The sequence below is a fragment of the Sebastes fasciatus genome, chromosome 2, assembly GCF_043250625.1.
Source record: "Sebastes fasciatus isolate fSebFas1 chromosome 2, fSebFas1.pri, whole genome shotgun sequence".
NCBI classification, from domain to species: Eukaryota; Metazoa; Chordata; class Actinopteri; order Perciformes; family Sebastidae; genus Sebastes; species Sebastes fasciatus.
In genome coordinates, this window is record NC_133796.1 from 9,086,352 (window position 1) to 9,103,197 (window position 16,846).

The 16,846-nt window shown below is 40.2% G+C and overlaps 1 protein-coding gene across 1 annotated transcript in view; it reads left to right on the forward strand.

The window, feature by feature from the left end:
- The window catches only part of rhpn2 (rhophilin, Rho GTPase binding protein 2), a 37,846-nt gene that overhangs the window by 655 nt on the left and 20,345 nt on the right, over positions 1 to 16,846 (forward strand). Inside the window, exons 2-3 of the mRNA XM_074660875.1 lie at positions 5,396 to 5,511; positions 11,540 to 11,668. Of these exons, the coding sequence (XP_074516976.1) occupies positions 5,396 to 5,511; positions 11,540 to 11,668 (245 nt within the window). The remainder of the gene's footprint in view (positions 1 to 5,395; positions 5,512 to 11,539; positions 11,669 to 16,846) is intronic.

The following is a 16,846-nucleotide window of genomic DNA, read 5'->3' on the forward strand; positions in this document are numbered from 1 at the left end:
AAAGTGTATATAAAACACCACATAGTGAAAACTTAAAGTCAACTTTTAAATGTTCATTTTATTTTCTTAATCTTAATTTTCTAAGTCTTAAAACTTAGCTGCTTCTGATGTGTCACCAACAGCAGCGGAAACCACACACACTGTCAGCTTCAGCTGTCAGTGTGTGTGTGTGTGTGTGTTAGTCCGAGAATAGCTGTATATCTCCCACAGTTACTGATAAGAGCAGTGACCAAACATCCCATAATTGACATCATCATCAGTTCCCTGCTGGTGTGTCAAAGAGGTGTGATGATGGGGATTTTGGTGGCATTTAACAGGATGTGATGTGGGATTCCTCAAAAGCTTTGTTGACACGCCTGGTAACCTGACGTCAGACTAGCCTCCTGCCCTTAAGATAATCACAATAAATGACTGACGTGTTTAAGGGAACATTGCAAAACCATGAAAGTCCGGACCCTTTGACCTTAACTGTATCTTACAGTTGCACACATGGGAGGTGCTCAGGATAAGCTAAATGATTGAAATGTAATTGGCCGGTTATCTAAATTGATAGATCAGATAAGAGGAGTAATTTCCCTGCTGGTGTTTTTGTTGAAGTTAAGAGCTTTTCATCATGTAAATGAGCTAATGAGATATCACTAAATAGTAATTAACATACACTGCACTGGGACCAGCAGAGAAAACCCCTCCAACCCGTTTCATGTACCTGCGACTGTAACATTTTCAAGAGCTGTCAGTTCGAGGCTATGAGAAGAGCACTTGGCAGCGGTTGAGTGATTACCTAACGTGTTTGCACTGAGTTCCCTGTCTGCCATGCTGTGGCTCATTCCTTCACATTTGTACTAGTGTCCTCAACCGGAGTGTTTTTCATAGACAAGCTTGTTTGGATGGGCATCTGAACAGGGCCTTTGTGTCTTTCAATCCCCCCGAATCCCCCTCTGAACGCTGTCTGGATTTAGGCTCTGTGCTGCACTTCCTGTGTCTATAAAGAGGTCAGTGGGAGCCAGGGTCTGGCACTGCCGTAGGACATGATGGGAGACTGACTGTAGAGCCCAACACCTCAATCACAACTGTTTACTTTATGACTGCAACACACGTTGTAGAGCCTATATCAACCTTCTTTCTCCATCATTCTCATTCTCCTTTGTCCTCAGTGTTGAACAGGAGTCTTTACTTTCATTGCAGAAACCCTTCTCAGTATAAAAAAGGCTGGCACATGTGCCGAAACCACAAAGCAATGAGCTCTGCATTCTCATTTTGTCATGTTAAAGGGATTTGCAATTTGGAAACTTTTTTTGGTCAAATTTTAACCAAGCGGAGCCAAGATGATCTCTGCTTCCATTTTCTGTGCCCCTCTTCCTCTTGGGTGAAAAAAGGAGTTAAATGATTTACAAGGCCTCACTGGGTTCGACCGATGCTCTGGGGAGCTGTTGTGGTTCATGGCTGCCTTCCCAGCCCGTCCACTGTTTCACCTCCAGCTGGCTGAGGTCCGACTGGACGGCCGCGGGATGGAAAGATGGCAGAACAAAAAGCCGATTCGGCATGATTCTTCTCCTCATCCTTCCTCGGCCAGCGAGAGCATTGACGTAGCATCTGGCCCGAGGCCGTCCCTCAGCCAGACCACAGACACAAATTGACAACATGTGTCCTGGTTCAGAAACCAGACAAGCTCCCTGAGCTTGGAAACACACTTAAATCCCCTTAGCAGGGTTTGTATTGGAAAAAGACAAATGAGAGATTCAGCTGTGACCAAATATTGTCTTTCACTTTCACTGAATTTCACTGAATATAAAGATGTCTTTCTCTGGATTGAATGAAGCACATCCCCATCGGAGCAATCTGTCAAAGCGTCCCCTCAGTAATTGGAGTAGATTCAATATGTGAAGTCAATTAGAGAACATACATGAATTCATTGAGATGCTGAGCACATTATGTGTATTTATGGGGTGAACAAGCAATTATGAGTCCATTATCCAACCAACCATCCCATGATGCTCTACTGTACATGTTCTTTATGGGGCCTTGGTTATACAACAGCAGAATGTTTGGCTGTTTGATGGATATGATAACGGACAGGACTGTCTTTGTATTTTGCTGTGATGAAGTATTTTGTTCGCTCGTAGAGAAAGGGTGTACTGTTCGAGTATGCCAGTGGATAGGAGGGGTTCAATTCCCTGAGTGGTTCAGTGGGTAAGGCAAGGCAGTTGCGTAGCCAGAGCTACGGGTTCAGTTTCATGTGTCACTTGATATAATGTTGAGCTCTATAAAGGATTACTTTTTCTCAAGCATTAAGGCAGACAGACAAGCTAGAGACATCAAGAAGACACCGTAAAACAATGTCCAAGAAACACAAAAGTCATAATGTCTCTGACTAAGCTTACCGGAAGTAGAGGTGTGGTGTCAAACCATTAGTTTCTATGGACTAGCTGTAATTCTTGATGATGAGACATGATGTGTAATGGTCACTGAGTAATGTTGGGTTGAAGTTTCATAGCGTAATACAAATTTAAAAATGGAAACGGAACGTGCTGACATAGTTACTATCAACCACCAGCCACACCTTTGTTCTTTAACACAAACATACACCCCAGTATTGATGTAATGATCAACGTGACAACATATTGCAATAAGTCCACGCCCTTTCCGGTCGTACACTGACGGCCTCACCCTGCTGTCATTCTAAGAATAGCTGCTGTTGCTACGTCCAGGCCACGCCCCCCGGGCGCCTCGATAAGGTTAATGTGTAATTAACGAGGCTCTCATTTGCGTAAATGGTTAATCATTACACCCTCAGGTTGCTGAAGTGTTTGTACAGGAACACCCAGATGACGACAGCGGAGTGGTTATAGGGAAAGTGGCAAGTTAAATGTGACCCTTGTTGCAACCATTTGACCTGAGGTCTTGAAAGAGAAGGACACTGTCACACTGCTTACTCATTTTACACGAAGTCTCTGGATGGAGAGCATCAGCAACATGTAAATGTAAAAAATGTGACAGGTGACAACTACACTGACTGACTTGAATGATAATAAACAATCCCTCCGAGCAGTATCATAACAAGAGTCAAGTTTTAGTTTTTTTTAAAGATTATTTTTTTGGTATTTTGACATGGTATTCTGGCAGGTGACAGTGTAGAGGCAGACAGGAAACAAGAGAGGAGAGACAGGGAAATGAATGCAATAAAGGTCCTCAGCTGGATGCGAATGTAGGACGTTGCAGTTATGTGGTATTGAACCATTGAACCATTTGGCTATTGACTTTGACATCCTTTGACATCCTTTAAAAACAATTAAAGCTCTGTTTAGTTATCAAAACTGAAAATGTAAATTGGAAATTACAGTCAGGCTGTTGTCTGCTCTGCTAAGCGTGAGTCAGTGCATTCTCCCTGTTTCTGATGTGCATTGCAAAAGGTGAACTTGCACCTTGAGACTTAAAAAAATATCTGAGAAATGAACATGTAATTACACTGATGAGTTTTCTCTTTGGTTCTGTGTCATCTATGGTCACCTTATGGTTACATAAATAGTTGTTATGTTGTTTGAGTTTCTTTACCTTGATGTTGCTAATGTAGAAACTGAAGCTCACTCTGCTGCTGACCTCATACTTATAAATAAATACAATGTGCATGTGTCCCAAGTTGAGGACTTCTAAACCAACTGGTTTTACTGAGCTGACTGGTTTCTGTGCATCATGGTGTTTCTTTGCCAGCCAGAGTACAGTACAGACTACACCTCCGCTGCGCTGTGAGTCAGTCATTGTGAATGTCTCAGGCCAGTTTATCTGTACTGGTATGAGTGACAGCCTGTTGACTTAGTAAGGCTGGGACACTTGTGGTGTGTGATAGGGGCAAGGACACACAGTACAGCACACATACGGGCCGTTATGTGTAAATACAGAGTGAGAGCATGTGTCAGAGTTGAGTACAGTTAAACAAGGTTCAGCTCCTTCCACGCCCAATTTAGGTTTATTTTTACTCTTACATCGAGGACTAAAGATAAAGGAAAAATTCACATAAATTAATTTGAAAGCCAAATGTAAACCGACTTTTTCTGAGTGCTCTGAACAAGAACAAAGACGCTTGTTCAGTACAGTGTACACTGTTCACGGTTGTACGGCAACAATCTGTTTTGGAAATTGCTCGGGACTGACCTGGTATAAATAAATGAGGCAATATGAAAATTTCATGTCATGATTATCCTGGCCAAAATAATTGTGAATCACGATGTTATAACTATAATCATCAAAACATGCTTAAAACTCCTAAAATGGCACAAAAACATACTGGAATTATTTTACCTTATAATTTGTTAAGAAACAAGTAGTTTTATTGAATCACAGATAGGACACACATCTTTTTTTAGTGAATGTCCTTTTTAGTTAACAACAAACAGTCAAACAATCATAAATAAGGTAATCATAAATCACACGGCCCCCTTTCATAAATAAAGGATAAATAGATAAACAATGACTACGTTTACATACACAAAATATTCCTGTTTTTTGCCCTTATTCCAAAAAAGACAATATTCCTACTAAGCTGTTTACATGGCTAATGAAAATGAATATTCCTCTGATATTCTCATTTGCGGTGGAAGACTTGTTCGCCCGTGTGAGCACAGCCTCCCTCTGTCATTTTTTCAACGACCTTCTTAATTCATAATGTTTAAAAGTAGGTGTGTTTCTCCTTTAAACCATAAATGGGGGCTTTTCTTTTGGGCATGCATCTCTGCAAATTGTCGGCTAGTTGGTTTGTGTACATCGCAGAGAGCTGGCCGTAAACGGGCAAGAGGCCGTGTGTCGCAAACTGCCGTGAAAACCCCAATTGAGACACATATTCTGAATGCGCTGTATACATGTCCAAAGAATGCTCCTAAAACCTGAATAATATCGACGTATCCCACATGTCTTAATCAGAAAATACTCCATTAGTAACAAGGTCTAATTCAGAATATCCAAACCGAGTATGCTGTTTACAATGACCCGTATCAAATTCAGAATATTGTTATATGTGGAATAATAGTGGAATATTAGTGTGCATGTAAATGATGTGAGTCTATTCTGTCTTACATGATAATTCTAGTATTTTTTTAAAGCAGGCTCTATTTTTCACTTCTCTACCATGATAGCGAGCTAAAAAACTTTTCATCCTCATGTGAGGATATTCACGATTATCCCAACAATAGAAATTCACCACGATCAACTCTTTTTGAACGACTTGAATTAAATTGAAGATCTTTTTTATGATTTTAAAATGTAAAAAAACATCAATGAAGAAATCATCCTTTTCTTTTGCAGTATGCACATTTTTCTTGATTCACATGCTGTTTCTTTTTCACTTATCACACAAGATATTATCTTCTGCTGACATGTTTGTTCCTGCATCTCTTTTTCTCAGGGTTGTAACCCGTGCGCCCAGACTGGACGAAGCAAAGTGCAGAATAAACGAGCCTCTCTGAACCAGCAGATCATCAAGCAGATGAGGATGAGGGCCGGAGCTGAGAACCTGCTGAAGTAAGAACTACACCGATGACCGATAATACATGCATGCATGCAATACATCTGTGTCAGCTTCATTTATTAATTCCCTACAATATGGATGCTTTTAGTAGGAAGTGCAGGATGGTTTGAGCTCACAGTTATGCATTTGTTGCATGAGGCAGAGCCACTCATCCATGTGTCATTCAGTCAGTTATGTCACTGTGCTGTATGTAACCTCTAGTAAACTCCAGCTGGTCTGTTGAGACTTACTGGCTTCATCACCTTCATTGTTCTGTCATCAGTTGTTATGAATTCTCGGTAAGACATGGAACAACACAGAGGAACAGAAAATATTAGGTAACACTCTTGAAGAGGAGCAGAAAACAAAGAGCTACTGTGATACGTGCTTTAGAAGACACCTCAGAAACTTTACTGAGGCTTTGTATTTTGATTATATGTCACTTTACAGAAGAGACTTTTTCTTCTGTGACTAGGAGAAGTTTGAGTTTCTGTTGTGCTATCATGTGGCTGTGGAGCTAAAACATGAATTTAGTGTGGAGGAAGATGTGACATAGTCAACAGCTCTGAGACTCAATGTTTGTCTCTATTCTCTGGGATTTTGAAAATAAATCGAGATTTGTCTTCTTCCTGCTGAAATACCTGTTCTTGTAGGATTGAATGGCTGGATTTGAGATCAGATTTCTGAGCAGGTACAATGCAACAACAGAGAAAAATTAGGAAGTTCACTGTCCTCGTACACCAACCTCAGGCGTTTTGTTTTTGTCTGGCTGGGGGGCTTCTTCTTACGAAACACTACATATTTTTCTGAATGCTGTTTCCTGCATTTCTACATACATTTGGAAAACCTGGTGACTAGCACTTGCCTAAGGGTAAAACGAAGATTGAGATAAACCTAAGCCCTTTTTTATGTTCAATTATTGTGTATTTTCAGGAATATATCATGATATACAGTCACCTGTAAAACAAAATATAGACTTGGTTTTTGATTTTTAAAGAAATGTAGGTACATTGGACAGAGCAAATTTCTTTTCTTTTTTTTAACCTGAACAGTCAGCAGAGCTTCAAGCCAGGCTGAATCTCTACTCCACCAGTCAAAAAGTGCTACATGCATGTTTGCACAGTATCTACGGTATGTTTAAGGGGCCTGCCATTGCACTTGACCAACAATGCAGTGTGCACAAGTGTTTAACCCGTCTTCTTTTACTTTTGCTTTTCTCTTCTGTAGCCTTTAAGGCAAATGCTTCAGATGGGCTGTAACACATAGGTGGCTTTCAGAAATACTTTGTAATCTGGCACAATTTTGCCTCATTTTGACTAATACTGATTTCCCCCCCATGTTTTATCTCCTCAAAAGGTCAGTGCTGGCCTTTTATAAAATGTAGACAGAAGTCTTAGTTTCTTCTGGGGAGTTGACATTTTGGCTCATCATTGGATTTTTTTTTTAGATGTAAGGCCTTTGTATTTTAGGAGTGCATTTTTGGAGATCGAGAAAATTAGTTTTATTGTAAATTGCTCAGGATCATCAACATAAATTTGCTGGTTAGTGTGATATCCAATCTGGGCCCGAGCCGTGACAGAGGAGGAGGATGTGCTACCAGCTATGCTGGAAAAAAACAAGTTTGTCAACAGTTAGCTGTCTGGTGAGACAAAATTAGCAGTTAGAAAACATCTAGAGCCATAAGTCATCATATTATGACTTGTTTGTTGTAGATAATTGTAGGAAATCTACAGGAAAACGTGTGTACAGCCACAAAAATGTCCAGAGTTGAATCAACAGCTCTCTGACAACAGAAATGGAATATTGTAAGCTTCATAAAAGTAGTGTTTATTGCAGGCTCACTGGATTGGATTGCATAAGGTTATACAGTTCTTCATGTTACTGTGTCCACCTTCTGTTCTGTGTGGCTTTTGGCATGGATAATGTGCCTCACAGCAGTCAGGATGGTGTTAAGTTTAGTGAACTGTAAGGTTTTTGCTGTTAAAAAAGTGTCTTGTGTGGTGTCTTCTGTCACTGAGGCACTGAATCTAGAGAAGAAAAAGGTACAACGGTGCGCCTTGTATAGCCTCATCTCCCACTGGGATTCTCGAATCAGCTCTCTTTCCGTTTGTGTTAAGATTAGTCTGGTGAGGAGGATACTGCTGTGTGGGGGTGTGTGTGTGTGCTTGTATATGTGTATGTGTCCATTAGGCCTGTCTAAGCCTACTGTCAGCCTCACAAGCCTCCACATTCCTCCAGTACTTCACATAGTCTGCCCAGCCAAGGCCAGGGGCAAGTGGACTCTGTATGTATGTGTGTGTGTGTGTGTGCTTGCATGTGCTTGCATGTGCGTGCATGTGCGTGCATATGTGTGTGTGTGTGTGTGTGTTTACCAGCCCAGCTGCAGCACAGAGAACAGCCTGGATGCATTTTCGAGTTTCAGGTATGCTCTTAGCTTTATTTTCATGGTCTTAAATCATATGCAGTCTGACTGCGGCTCTACCCGTGACCTTCCATCTGTGTGTGGCTAACACGGTTGCCATGGCTATCCTTAACCTATTTAGACATCCACCTGGATTGTCGTGTCAAAAACAGATTTGCATCAATAATCAAACCATTCCAGATAATTTTCATGTAGGCTTGTGTCAAATTACGTCCCCTTTTTAAGAAAAGATGATACAAAATAGCAGCATAAAAAGATGCTATTAAGAAAGATTAGTTTGAGTCATTATGGCGTATGATGAACCTAAATCCTTGCTTTTCTTGAGTATGCTCTGCGTCTTTTTTTTCAATTCCCCAACCTCATATTTTCTCCTTTTTCCTTGTTCTGCATTCCTCTCTCTATCAGCAACAGGTGGAGTCAGTCTGGTCAGACCGGTTCTCTTCTCTTCTCTTCTCTTGTCTTGTCTTCTCTTCTCTTCTCTTCTCTTCTCTTCTCTTCTCTTCTCTTCTCTTCTCTTCTCTTCTCTTCTCTTCTCTTCTCTTCTCTTCTGTCTGACAGATAATAATAATAATAATAATAATAATAACTTTATTTATATAGCACCTTTAACCCAAAACAAGGTTACAAGGTAAGTGCTTTACAATACAAGCTTGATAAAAGTAATTAACATCCAGAGCTTAAGATCTAAACAAGATAAAATCATATAAATACAAGATCAAATCGTATAAATAGATACAACAATGCACCATCAGTTAAGACAAAGCCATAATATAAAAATGATTCTTGAGAAGAGATACTGAGTTCCACAGCTGAGGGACCTGAACAGCAAAATTCGACTTATCTTTGTTGACAAGTTTGATATCATCACGTTTAGTCCAGAGTATGGTTTAAGCTCCAAAAACATAGGATCCGACATTTCCCATGATGCACTTTACTTTCCTCTCTACCTCCAAAATGCCACTTTCGTTCAAACCCCACACCTTTAGTGTGTAATGCACATATTCTGTAAAAAATTTAAGATCTCAAACCAAAGCAGAGGTAACCTTGATGATGTCATCGGGGATATTTTGGCTCCCTCAGAGCCATCGTAGACGATATACAACACAGGCTGTAGAGTACTCCTCATCACGACTAAACTGAATTTTATGATGTGCCCTTTTAAAGCTTTATTTAATAGAAAGTAATAATCTCGGTCAACTCCAATCATTATCAGTACCAGATACCTCTCTTCAGATTTAAAGGCTTCAAGGAAAAATACAACTCACGGTCAATCTGCCAAAAACAGAAAAAACAGAAAAGAAGGATGGGGGAACCTGAGTGAAACCACTCTTGTTGGTTTACAGTCTCATTCCCACGCTCTGTTGGATGATATTTGATATTAAATTAGATATTAATAACAGCCTGTGGGCTGGTGAGCTGGCATCTATTCTGTCCAAACCACAGCTCCTCCAACTCCTCCACCCTGATGGATTCCCCAGGCCAAACCTCCCCAGAAACCCCTCAGCAGGCCAATAGGAAGTGATACTAAGCGTGGGTTGACCTCCCTGTTACGTTCCAATGTGTTTTATGGAGAGAAAAACTATAGACAGTAATTTAAGAGCATAAAAGACCAAAGAGCAGACTGAACCAAAAAAACAAAATCAAACTATTGGATGGTACATATACTGTATTCCTGCAGTTGACTCCATTGATTTCTAAAAAGTTTTAAGACATGCTTTATTATACAGTATGCAAGGTAACATTATATTATTGGCTATTAATGGTTTGTTAGTGCTTAGACCACTTTCCCCATTTAAAAAAAAATATTTTTTCCTTTATTTGGGATCACATTACAGCATCAGTTCACACAGTTATCTTTACTTTAAGATGCTCTTTCTTTGTAAATATTCAACTGAGATAAAGAAAACATAAAAATAAATACACAAATTTAAATAAAAGAAGGATGTTTCGGGGAAATATACCTTTTCCTCTTCTCCCAAATTTCTTCAAATTTAGTTTCTTGAAGCCTCATGGAGAAAGTGATTCTTTCCATTATAAAAAAGTTAATAAATGATATGATACCAGTCTTCAATATATTGGGTGTCTGGTTTAAGCCATTTCTTATTCCAAATAAGTATTTTGTTTTAATATTTGTGGATGTTGAATGTAGAAGCTCAAAAAGGAGTTTGTCCCAGTTAAAAGCAAATTTTGTCTCAAATATAGTCACTAATTCTGTATAAATCTTGCAGGCCCAAAACATGTGGTAGTGATTGGCTTCCTGGGGGCCACAGCTCCTCCAGCAGCTGTCTTGTGTGGTGAGGCTTCTAAGCAGGTGTGATTAAGTATCTGCTAAGGCTCTTCCAGCCAAACCTTCTCCATGAGGCTGATCTTGATATCCTCCATTGAAATTCACAATATGTTGTACAGATTTCCTCTGGAATGTAACTGTTAGTTTCCCTTTCCTGTTTTTGTTTTATGTAGGTGGTACTTGCTTTTTTAACCTCCAGTCCCTATATAGAGAATAGATCATCAATATAAAATCAGCCCTCAAAAACTAGGTTGGTTAAAACCTAGTCTGTTTAGCTCTTTAACCATCAGTTTACCAGATTTTTTTTATTAACTCCTGCCTGTCAGCGCTTCTTTACATCTCACCTTCCTTGTTAAAAATCACATCCTCTGTAATGACAGTGTGGAGAGAGAGATCAGGTGACAGGCAGACATCTCAAGACTGGAGTTTATGGTGGGGGCGTGTACGTGTGGATACATCTCTCATTAGTTACGACTGCTAGAGAACGTGTTAGGATTCACTGTAAAACAGAGATAAGGATAAAGTGACACCACTGAGGTGTGTGTGTGTGTGTGTGTGTGTGTGTGTGTGTGTGTGTGTGTGTGTGTGTGTGTGTGTGTGTGTGTGTGTGTGTGTATTACCGTGTATCACCATGGATGCGTGTGAATTGCAGTTTGCGTTTTCACAAACTAACAATGCATCATAAATTCTGCTTTAGAAAGGACCCAACCACTTTGTCTTTGTATGCTAACACATACACACACACTCTCACACACAAACATGTATTATTTCAACCGTATCTCTGCCTTGCAGTGAGCCCTAACCCCTTGTGCACACACACATACTCAGTGTAATGCACTATGCACTAATCTTCCTCACCTCAACACAAATACAGTACAGTAAACAGCACACAACATTGTACAGTAAAATGTACTTAAAACAATACTGACCTCTGACTTCCAACCTCTCCGACATGAAATATAGTGCGACCATATCGCATTTGTCATTTGATGGTGGATTTGATTTAAAACAATGATTGTACCATGGGGATGAGCTGTTGAACTACACCGGGATTGCAGCTGTGATTCATAGATCTTGGTTAAGCTGTAGTGCAGTGGAGAGTAAATCAAGTGCACAGCAGGGCATGGTGACGCAGGTCTGTGGTCCAGAATACCAGGGGAGGCACGCTTGTTTTAATAATCAGCTGCAGCAAAGTTTGGCAACGTCAGAGTGGATAATAACAAGGCTGATATTGCTTTTCTTCAATTTATTTCAAACGTTTCATCATGACCTTTTTGTCTCAGTTTTTATGTCTTTTCATTTTTTGTTTCCCTCAAATCTCTCCCGTGTGCAGGGCTACGTCTAACAACAAGGTCAAAGAGATGGTTCTGTTGGAGCTGAGCTACGTTAACTCCAACCTGCAGCTGCTGATGGGAGATCTGGAAGGACTCAACAGCTCAATGGAGGTCTACCAGAACACCCAGTAAGTCCAAATATCACTGCGCCCTCTATACTGATTCTACTACTGCTACCACAGCTAGTGCAATATGTTAAACTACTTCTGAGTGACAAGCATCTTCATAAAAAAATTCATAAAAAGGAGGACATGTGAAGTTGGAGCAGCGCAAAGGTGTCTGCGAATGCCATACAGCTTCTTTGGGGTATTTGTGAAAGGGAAATAAAACCAGAAAATAAGATTTTGTAAGACAGCAACTTATTTTGCGGGCTTGTTTGTTAGCCACACAGCTTCTTTGCACTGTTGACTTCACCGATGGAAAAATACATTCAGATTTGTTGTCAGTAGCAATGCATCCGCAGGCTATAGAATGTAATTACTTACATTTTTCAGATTAATTGCCGGTGATGAGGCTATTAAATAAATTGCATGCTAAAGTGCATGCACAGCTGTCAGAGCTTTCCGGTGTAAACGCAAATAACCCTGGCACCAGTGCTCATGTCTAGAGATGTTCCGATACAATTATTTCCTTCCCGATACCAATTCCAATACCTATATACATACATATAGTTTTACTTGTTTGATTTTCCATTGTAAAATATTGCCAAATGGCTGACATTTTCCCCCGCTCTGACTACTCTTACTGTTACACTCTCCACTAGCACAGCACTGTTGTTGTTTGCTATCGTCACCTGACAAACTACCTGCAATCAGATCTTTTTCGCCGCTCTAAAACAGTAGTTGCCTGTGGCAGCCATGATACATACAGGTCAACAGCACAGTGGAGGCTACTGTTTTGGAGCAACGAAGAAGAATTGATTTCTGGTTAAACGGTTGATTTTTTTTTCGGTTTGATCAGTGCATAGACTCCCCGATACCCGATCCCGAATTTTGGGCAATATCGGACACATTTCCGATACTGGTATCGGAACAACTCTACGCTTTTCACATAATAATAAGGACACCACTGCCCCAAAATTCTGTACAATTTTAATCTAAATCTTGACGTAATTCTGATCCTAATCCAGAACTCGCAGAAGAGAGGACTGGTCTAAGTGATCTTAGTATGCAAATAAGTCCTCTATCTGGAGATCTAAACCTCAGAGTCTATTCATACAGAAGTAGAACACAGACACTTAGTGTTGATTGGCAGCCAACAAGAGAATGATCTGGAACTGATACTCTGCGGTTAAGTATTCCTGTACCCTTGATGAAAGACAGTTGATGACAGAGGAGCAGACAAAATGGGTGTATGAAGGAAGAGCGACACACACAGGATGTGCATGGAGACAAAGTGCGAGAGTTTGTTGTTGTTGAACTGGACCGGCTGGTTTTTGTGAGACAAGCCACAAAGCAACAAGGAAACTGTGAGCTGAACTTGTATGCAAATTAAGATAAGCATCTGGTTCAATGATGATCGGGTGTGTGTGGGCGTGTGTGACAGCGATAGGTGCTGATGTTTTCTGTCTTTAAGGACAAGCCGGGTTTATGGGGTGTAGATTAAAATGCATTATGTATGTCATGAGGATTCACGTGTTGTCCCAGTTACGTCTCAAGTAAGCTTTAGTAAGGCACAAAGGACTTTATGACAACACGTGGTGAGAGATATTTGAAAATTGACATCTGTGTGTGCCGTGACATGACATGACACTCACTGACAAAATAACCAAAAAGGTTTAAAGGTTTGTAAAGGAGAGCACTTGGTTGACTGAAAGCAAACACTTTGTGGCTGGGTCTCAATTTTAGAGAGAATAAATGATGAACTGAAGGCAATAAAGATTTATCCATTATCCATTATGGATATATAAAACTTAAAAGTTGTAAGATATTGTTGTTAATGCAATTTAATTGATTTAAAGGCTCGTAGATTGTAGCATGTCTGCTTCCAGGTGGCTCTTCTGATTAAGAACACTTGAGACCTCCATGAACCACCTGCCCAGGCACACACACACACACACACACACACACACACACACACACACACACACACTATACATATGCTAAACACACTGAACCTGCACTACTAGATTCACACAGGTGACAGGAAGCAATACCTAAATGCGTTAACATATACTACACCACAAGCATGTGTGATGTACGCACTATAAAAGAAATGCACATATAATACATATAATCATTTCTATGCATACACAAACGACAACACACACACACACTTCTGTAGAGGATGCCATGTTGCCCATGACAACAAATCACAACAGACTGAAGAGAAAGGTAGAGAGGTTGTGGAGAGTTATGGGAGATGGGGTGTTGTATGGTGGTAACTATGGTAACAGTTCTGAGGAAGGTGGGTTGTTAAGGTAGACCAGCTATTCTCCTTTAAGTGACAAGCCGTTCCTCTGAGTTTTGCTCAGCTTTTATTTAATTTTTAATATTTCTTCTAACCATTTAACCGATTGCATTAATCGGTTAAAATACTTAATGTCAGTGTCATTAATTTGCTAATTACAAGATATAAACAAAATGCAACAGCTGCCTCTCGGTACAATATTAGGGCCCAAGTGTCCTCTGTCACATGGGATCAGACAGACTCAAGTGTGGGAACATTCAGCCTCCTTGTCAGGCCCTTAGAGAAACACCTGCTCCATCCACAGACAATAGGCATGCTGTGAAGCTACCATCAGACAACCACCATTGTGTGCCTATTTTATAAGAAAATGAAAACACATGCAATGTCCAAAGTGTTCACATCATCACATTCACACCATTAGATCTACAAAGGGCCATGCATGCAGGTGTACAGGTAACACGCACATGAGGAATATTGGCTATGTTGAGAAAGTCTAAGCAGGTGTCTCAGTGGGACGACGCTGTACGGCCACAATGGAGAGTTAGCCTCCTCCTCTCAGCCTGAAATACAACCTCAGTCTTAGTACGCAGACAAAAACCCTCTCCTCGCCTTTCTAGGCTTTTCCCACAAGTCCACCGTCCTCTGAATAGCGTCTCTCTGAGGTTAATTCTCACTCAGACCAGATTCAGCTGGTTTTTGGCATGAGGTAATGCATAACAGTAGACACATACTGTATATGTGACTGGTGCAGTACACGTGTGACCTACTTCAACCACCCTATGGAAAACAAATCGCAGCTACTCTCACGCACTGTGTTCTTGACAGTCTTATCATTAACTCTTATTCATTAGCACTTTGTTGAACATTATGATTATTATATACATACTGTATATGAGTGTGATATTCCTTCAGTGTCACTCACAGTACAAACATGTTACTTGTACTGGGATTTATCATGTAGTAAATGTTTGTTTAGGTCCACTGTGTATAATGTTCTTGACCAGGATAACAAACTGAATTTACAGACCTTATGAATCAGCACAGCTAAAGTTATGACACATGAAAACAATAGATATAATAGCATAGATATCATCACTACAGGACACTTCACTAACTTTACTCTGAAGAGATAGAGCGGAAAGAATAATTTGCGGTTGTCTTTCATTTGAGATTACACTAGAGAGATGAGCTCAGCTTTTGCAACCTCTGACAACTGGGTGCTTTTACTGATCCTATAACGAATAATAATAATAAATAGGGGGGAAATGGTTTAGTATTATCACAAATGAATACTTATTGGCTTCTGATCAGATTAATAAACATTAAATAAACTTAAACAAGACTTCAATGAAACAATCAACAGTGAAAACAATCATTAGTTGCAAACCACAACTTGTCATGGATTTCTTTACCTTTGGACAACGCTAGGCCAGTTTCCTACTTGTCCAAGTCTTTATGCAAAGCTATGCTAACATAGTCTCCTGGAACGGTATAGATCTTTCCATGTTACTATGGTCAAGAAAGCAAATAAGCAAAAAAGCTAACTTGTGGCTAACTTACATAAACCACCACTCAACTTCTATAGGAGCCAGAATGTCTTGCTATAGCCTGAAATATATCAGTATACTGTGTAAAGAAACAAGATTATGTTTACTGTATATGCTGAATTTATTAGATTATTATTATTATTTATTAGGTTTTGTTTTTTTATAAAACAGTCACTGTATCCTGACAGTAGTAATTGAGACAGATAATCTTGCCTCAAATGTTTTCAGAAACACATTTTAGTGTAAAATGAGAAAGTTTGCTCCGGCTGGTGGGCGGTGCTTGGGTTTGGCTCGACTGTTTTCAAAATGGTTGGTTGTTTTTGTTCGGGCACGTTGAAAGCAGCACAGGAGGAGACAGGGGAACATGATTTTTTTTCACAGATTATCTGTCTCATGTACTACTGTTGGGATATAATGACAGTTTTATAAAAATAACTTTTTATCATATTTGCTCAAAGTTACTGACTGCAGCTTTAAGCTGTTCTGGGCTCTGTAGCTAAAACCAGAGCTTCGCTTGACTGCTATAGCAAATGGTCGTCTGTTCCATGTCTTGCACACTGGCACTCACACGATGGGTGGGAAGGTGTGTGTGTGTTAGCAGAAAGGGGGAGGGGGGTGAGCTCCTGAGAGGCTTTTAACATTTCAGATTCTCTGCAGAACAGATACCCTCATCCCCCACACCCCTCCCCTCTGCCCAAACCAGAGAAAAGACCAGAGTGATCTCATCTACCATACAAGTACTAATGGATAACACTGCAGCCTCTATTTTGCTCCGTCGGTGTTACTGATGAATGAGGTTTTCTGTGATTCACAGAGCCAGTATGCCAGAGGAATGCTGCCTTATCATCAAGTGATGAATGAGCATGAGGAGTTGTCTTTCCGAACCCTGTGGGTTTGACATCTTGTGCAGTGAAAAGGCTCTGATCCCTTTGACCGAAAGAGTCCTGATCAAAATATGTTTGGGGTAACAACACCATGGTGACGTGTTAATGCTGGAACTGGAGTTTGTGCCTACTGTTGCCCTCATTGGAAGTTGTTTTGAATAATAAAATGCCAAGCAAATCCAGACACACGCTTGGGTTGTTTCTGGATTTGCTTTAAATAGGGCAATTTATTTAGTAACACCTCGTTCTCCTGCTTTCAGTTGGGGGAGGGTTTTGTTTTTTTATAGTCTCTGTCTGATCAGCAGCAGGTATCTGCCAAGTTCTATTTCCTCAGCTCTGATAACAAGCTGAACCTGCTTTCCATCTGTCAGCACAACCAGAAAAACTCCAAACCATTATAACTACAGCTGAGTTCAGAAGGGAAACCTGCTGTTTTATGGCATCCTCCATTTACTCTTTGGTGGGT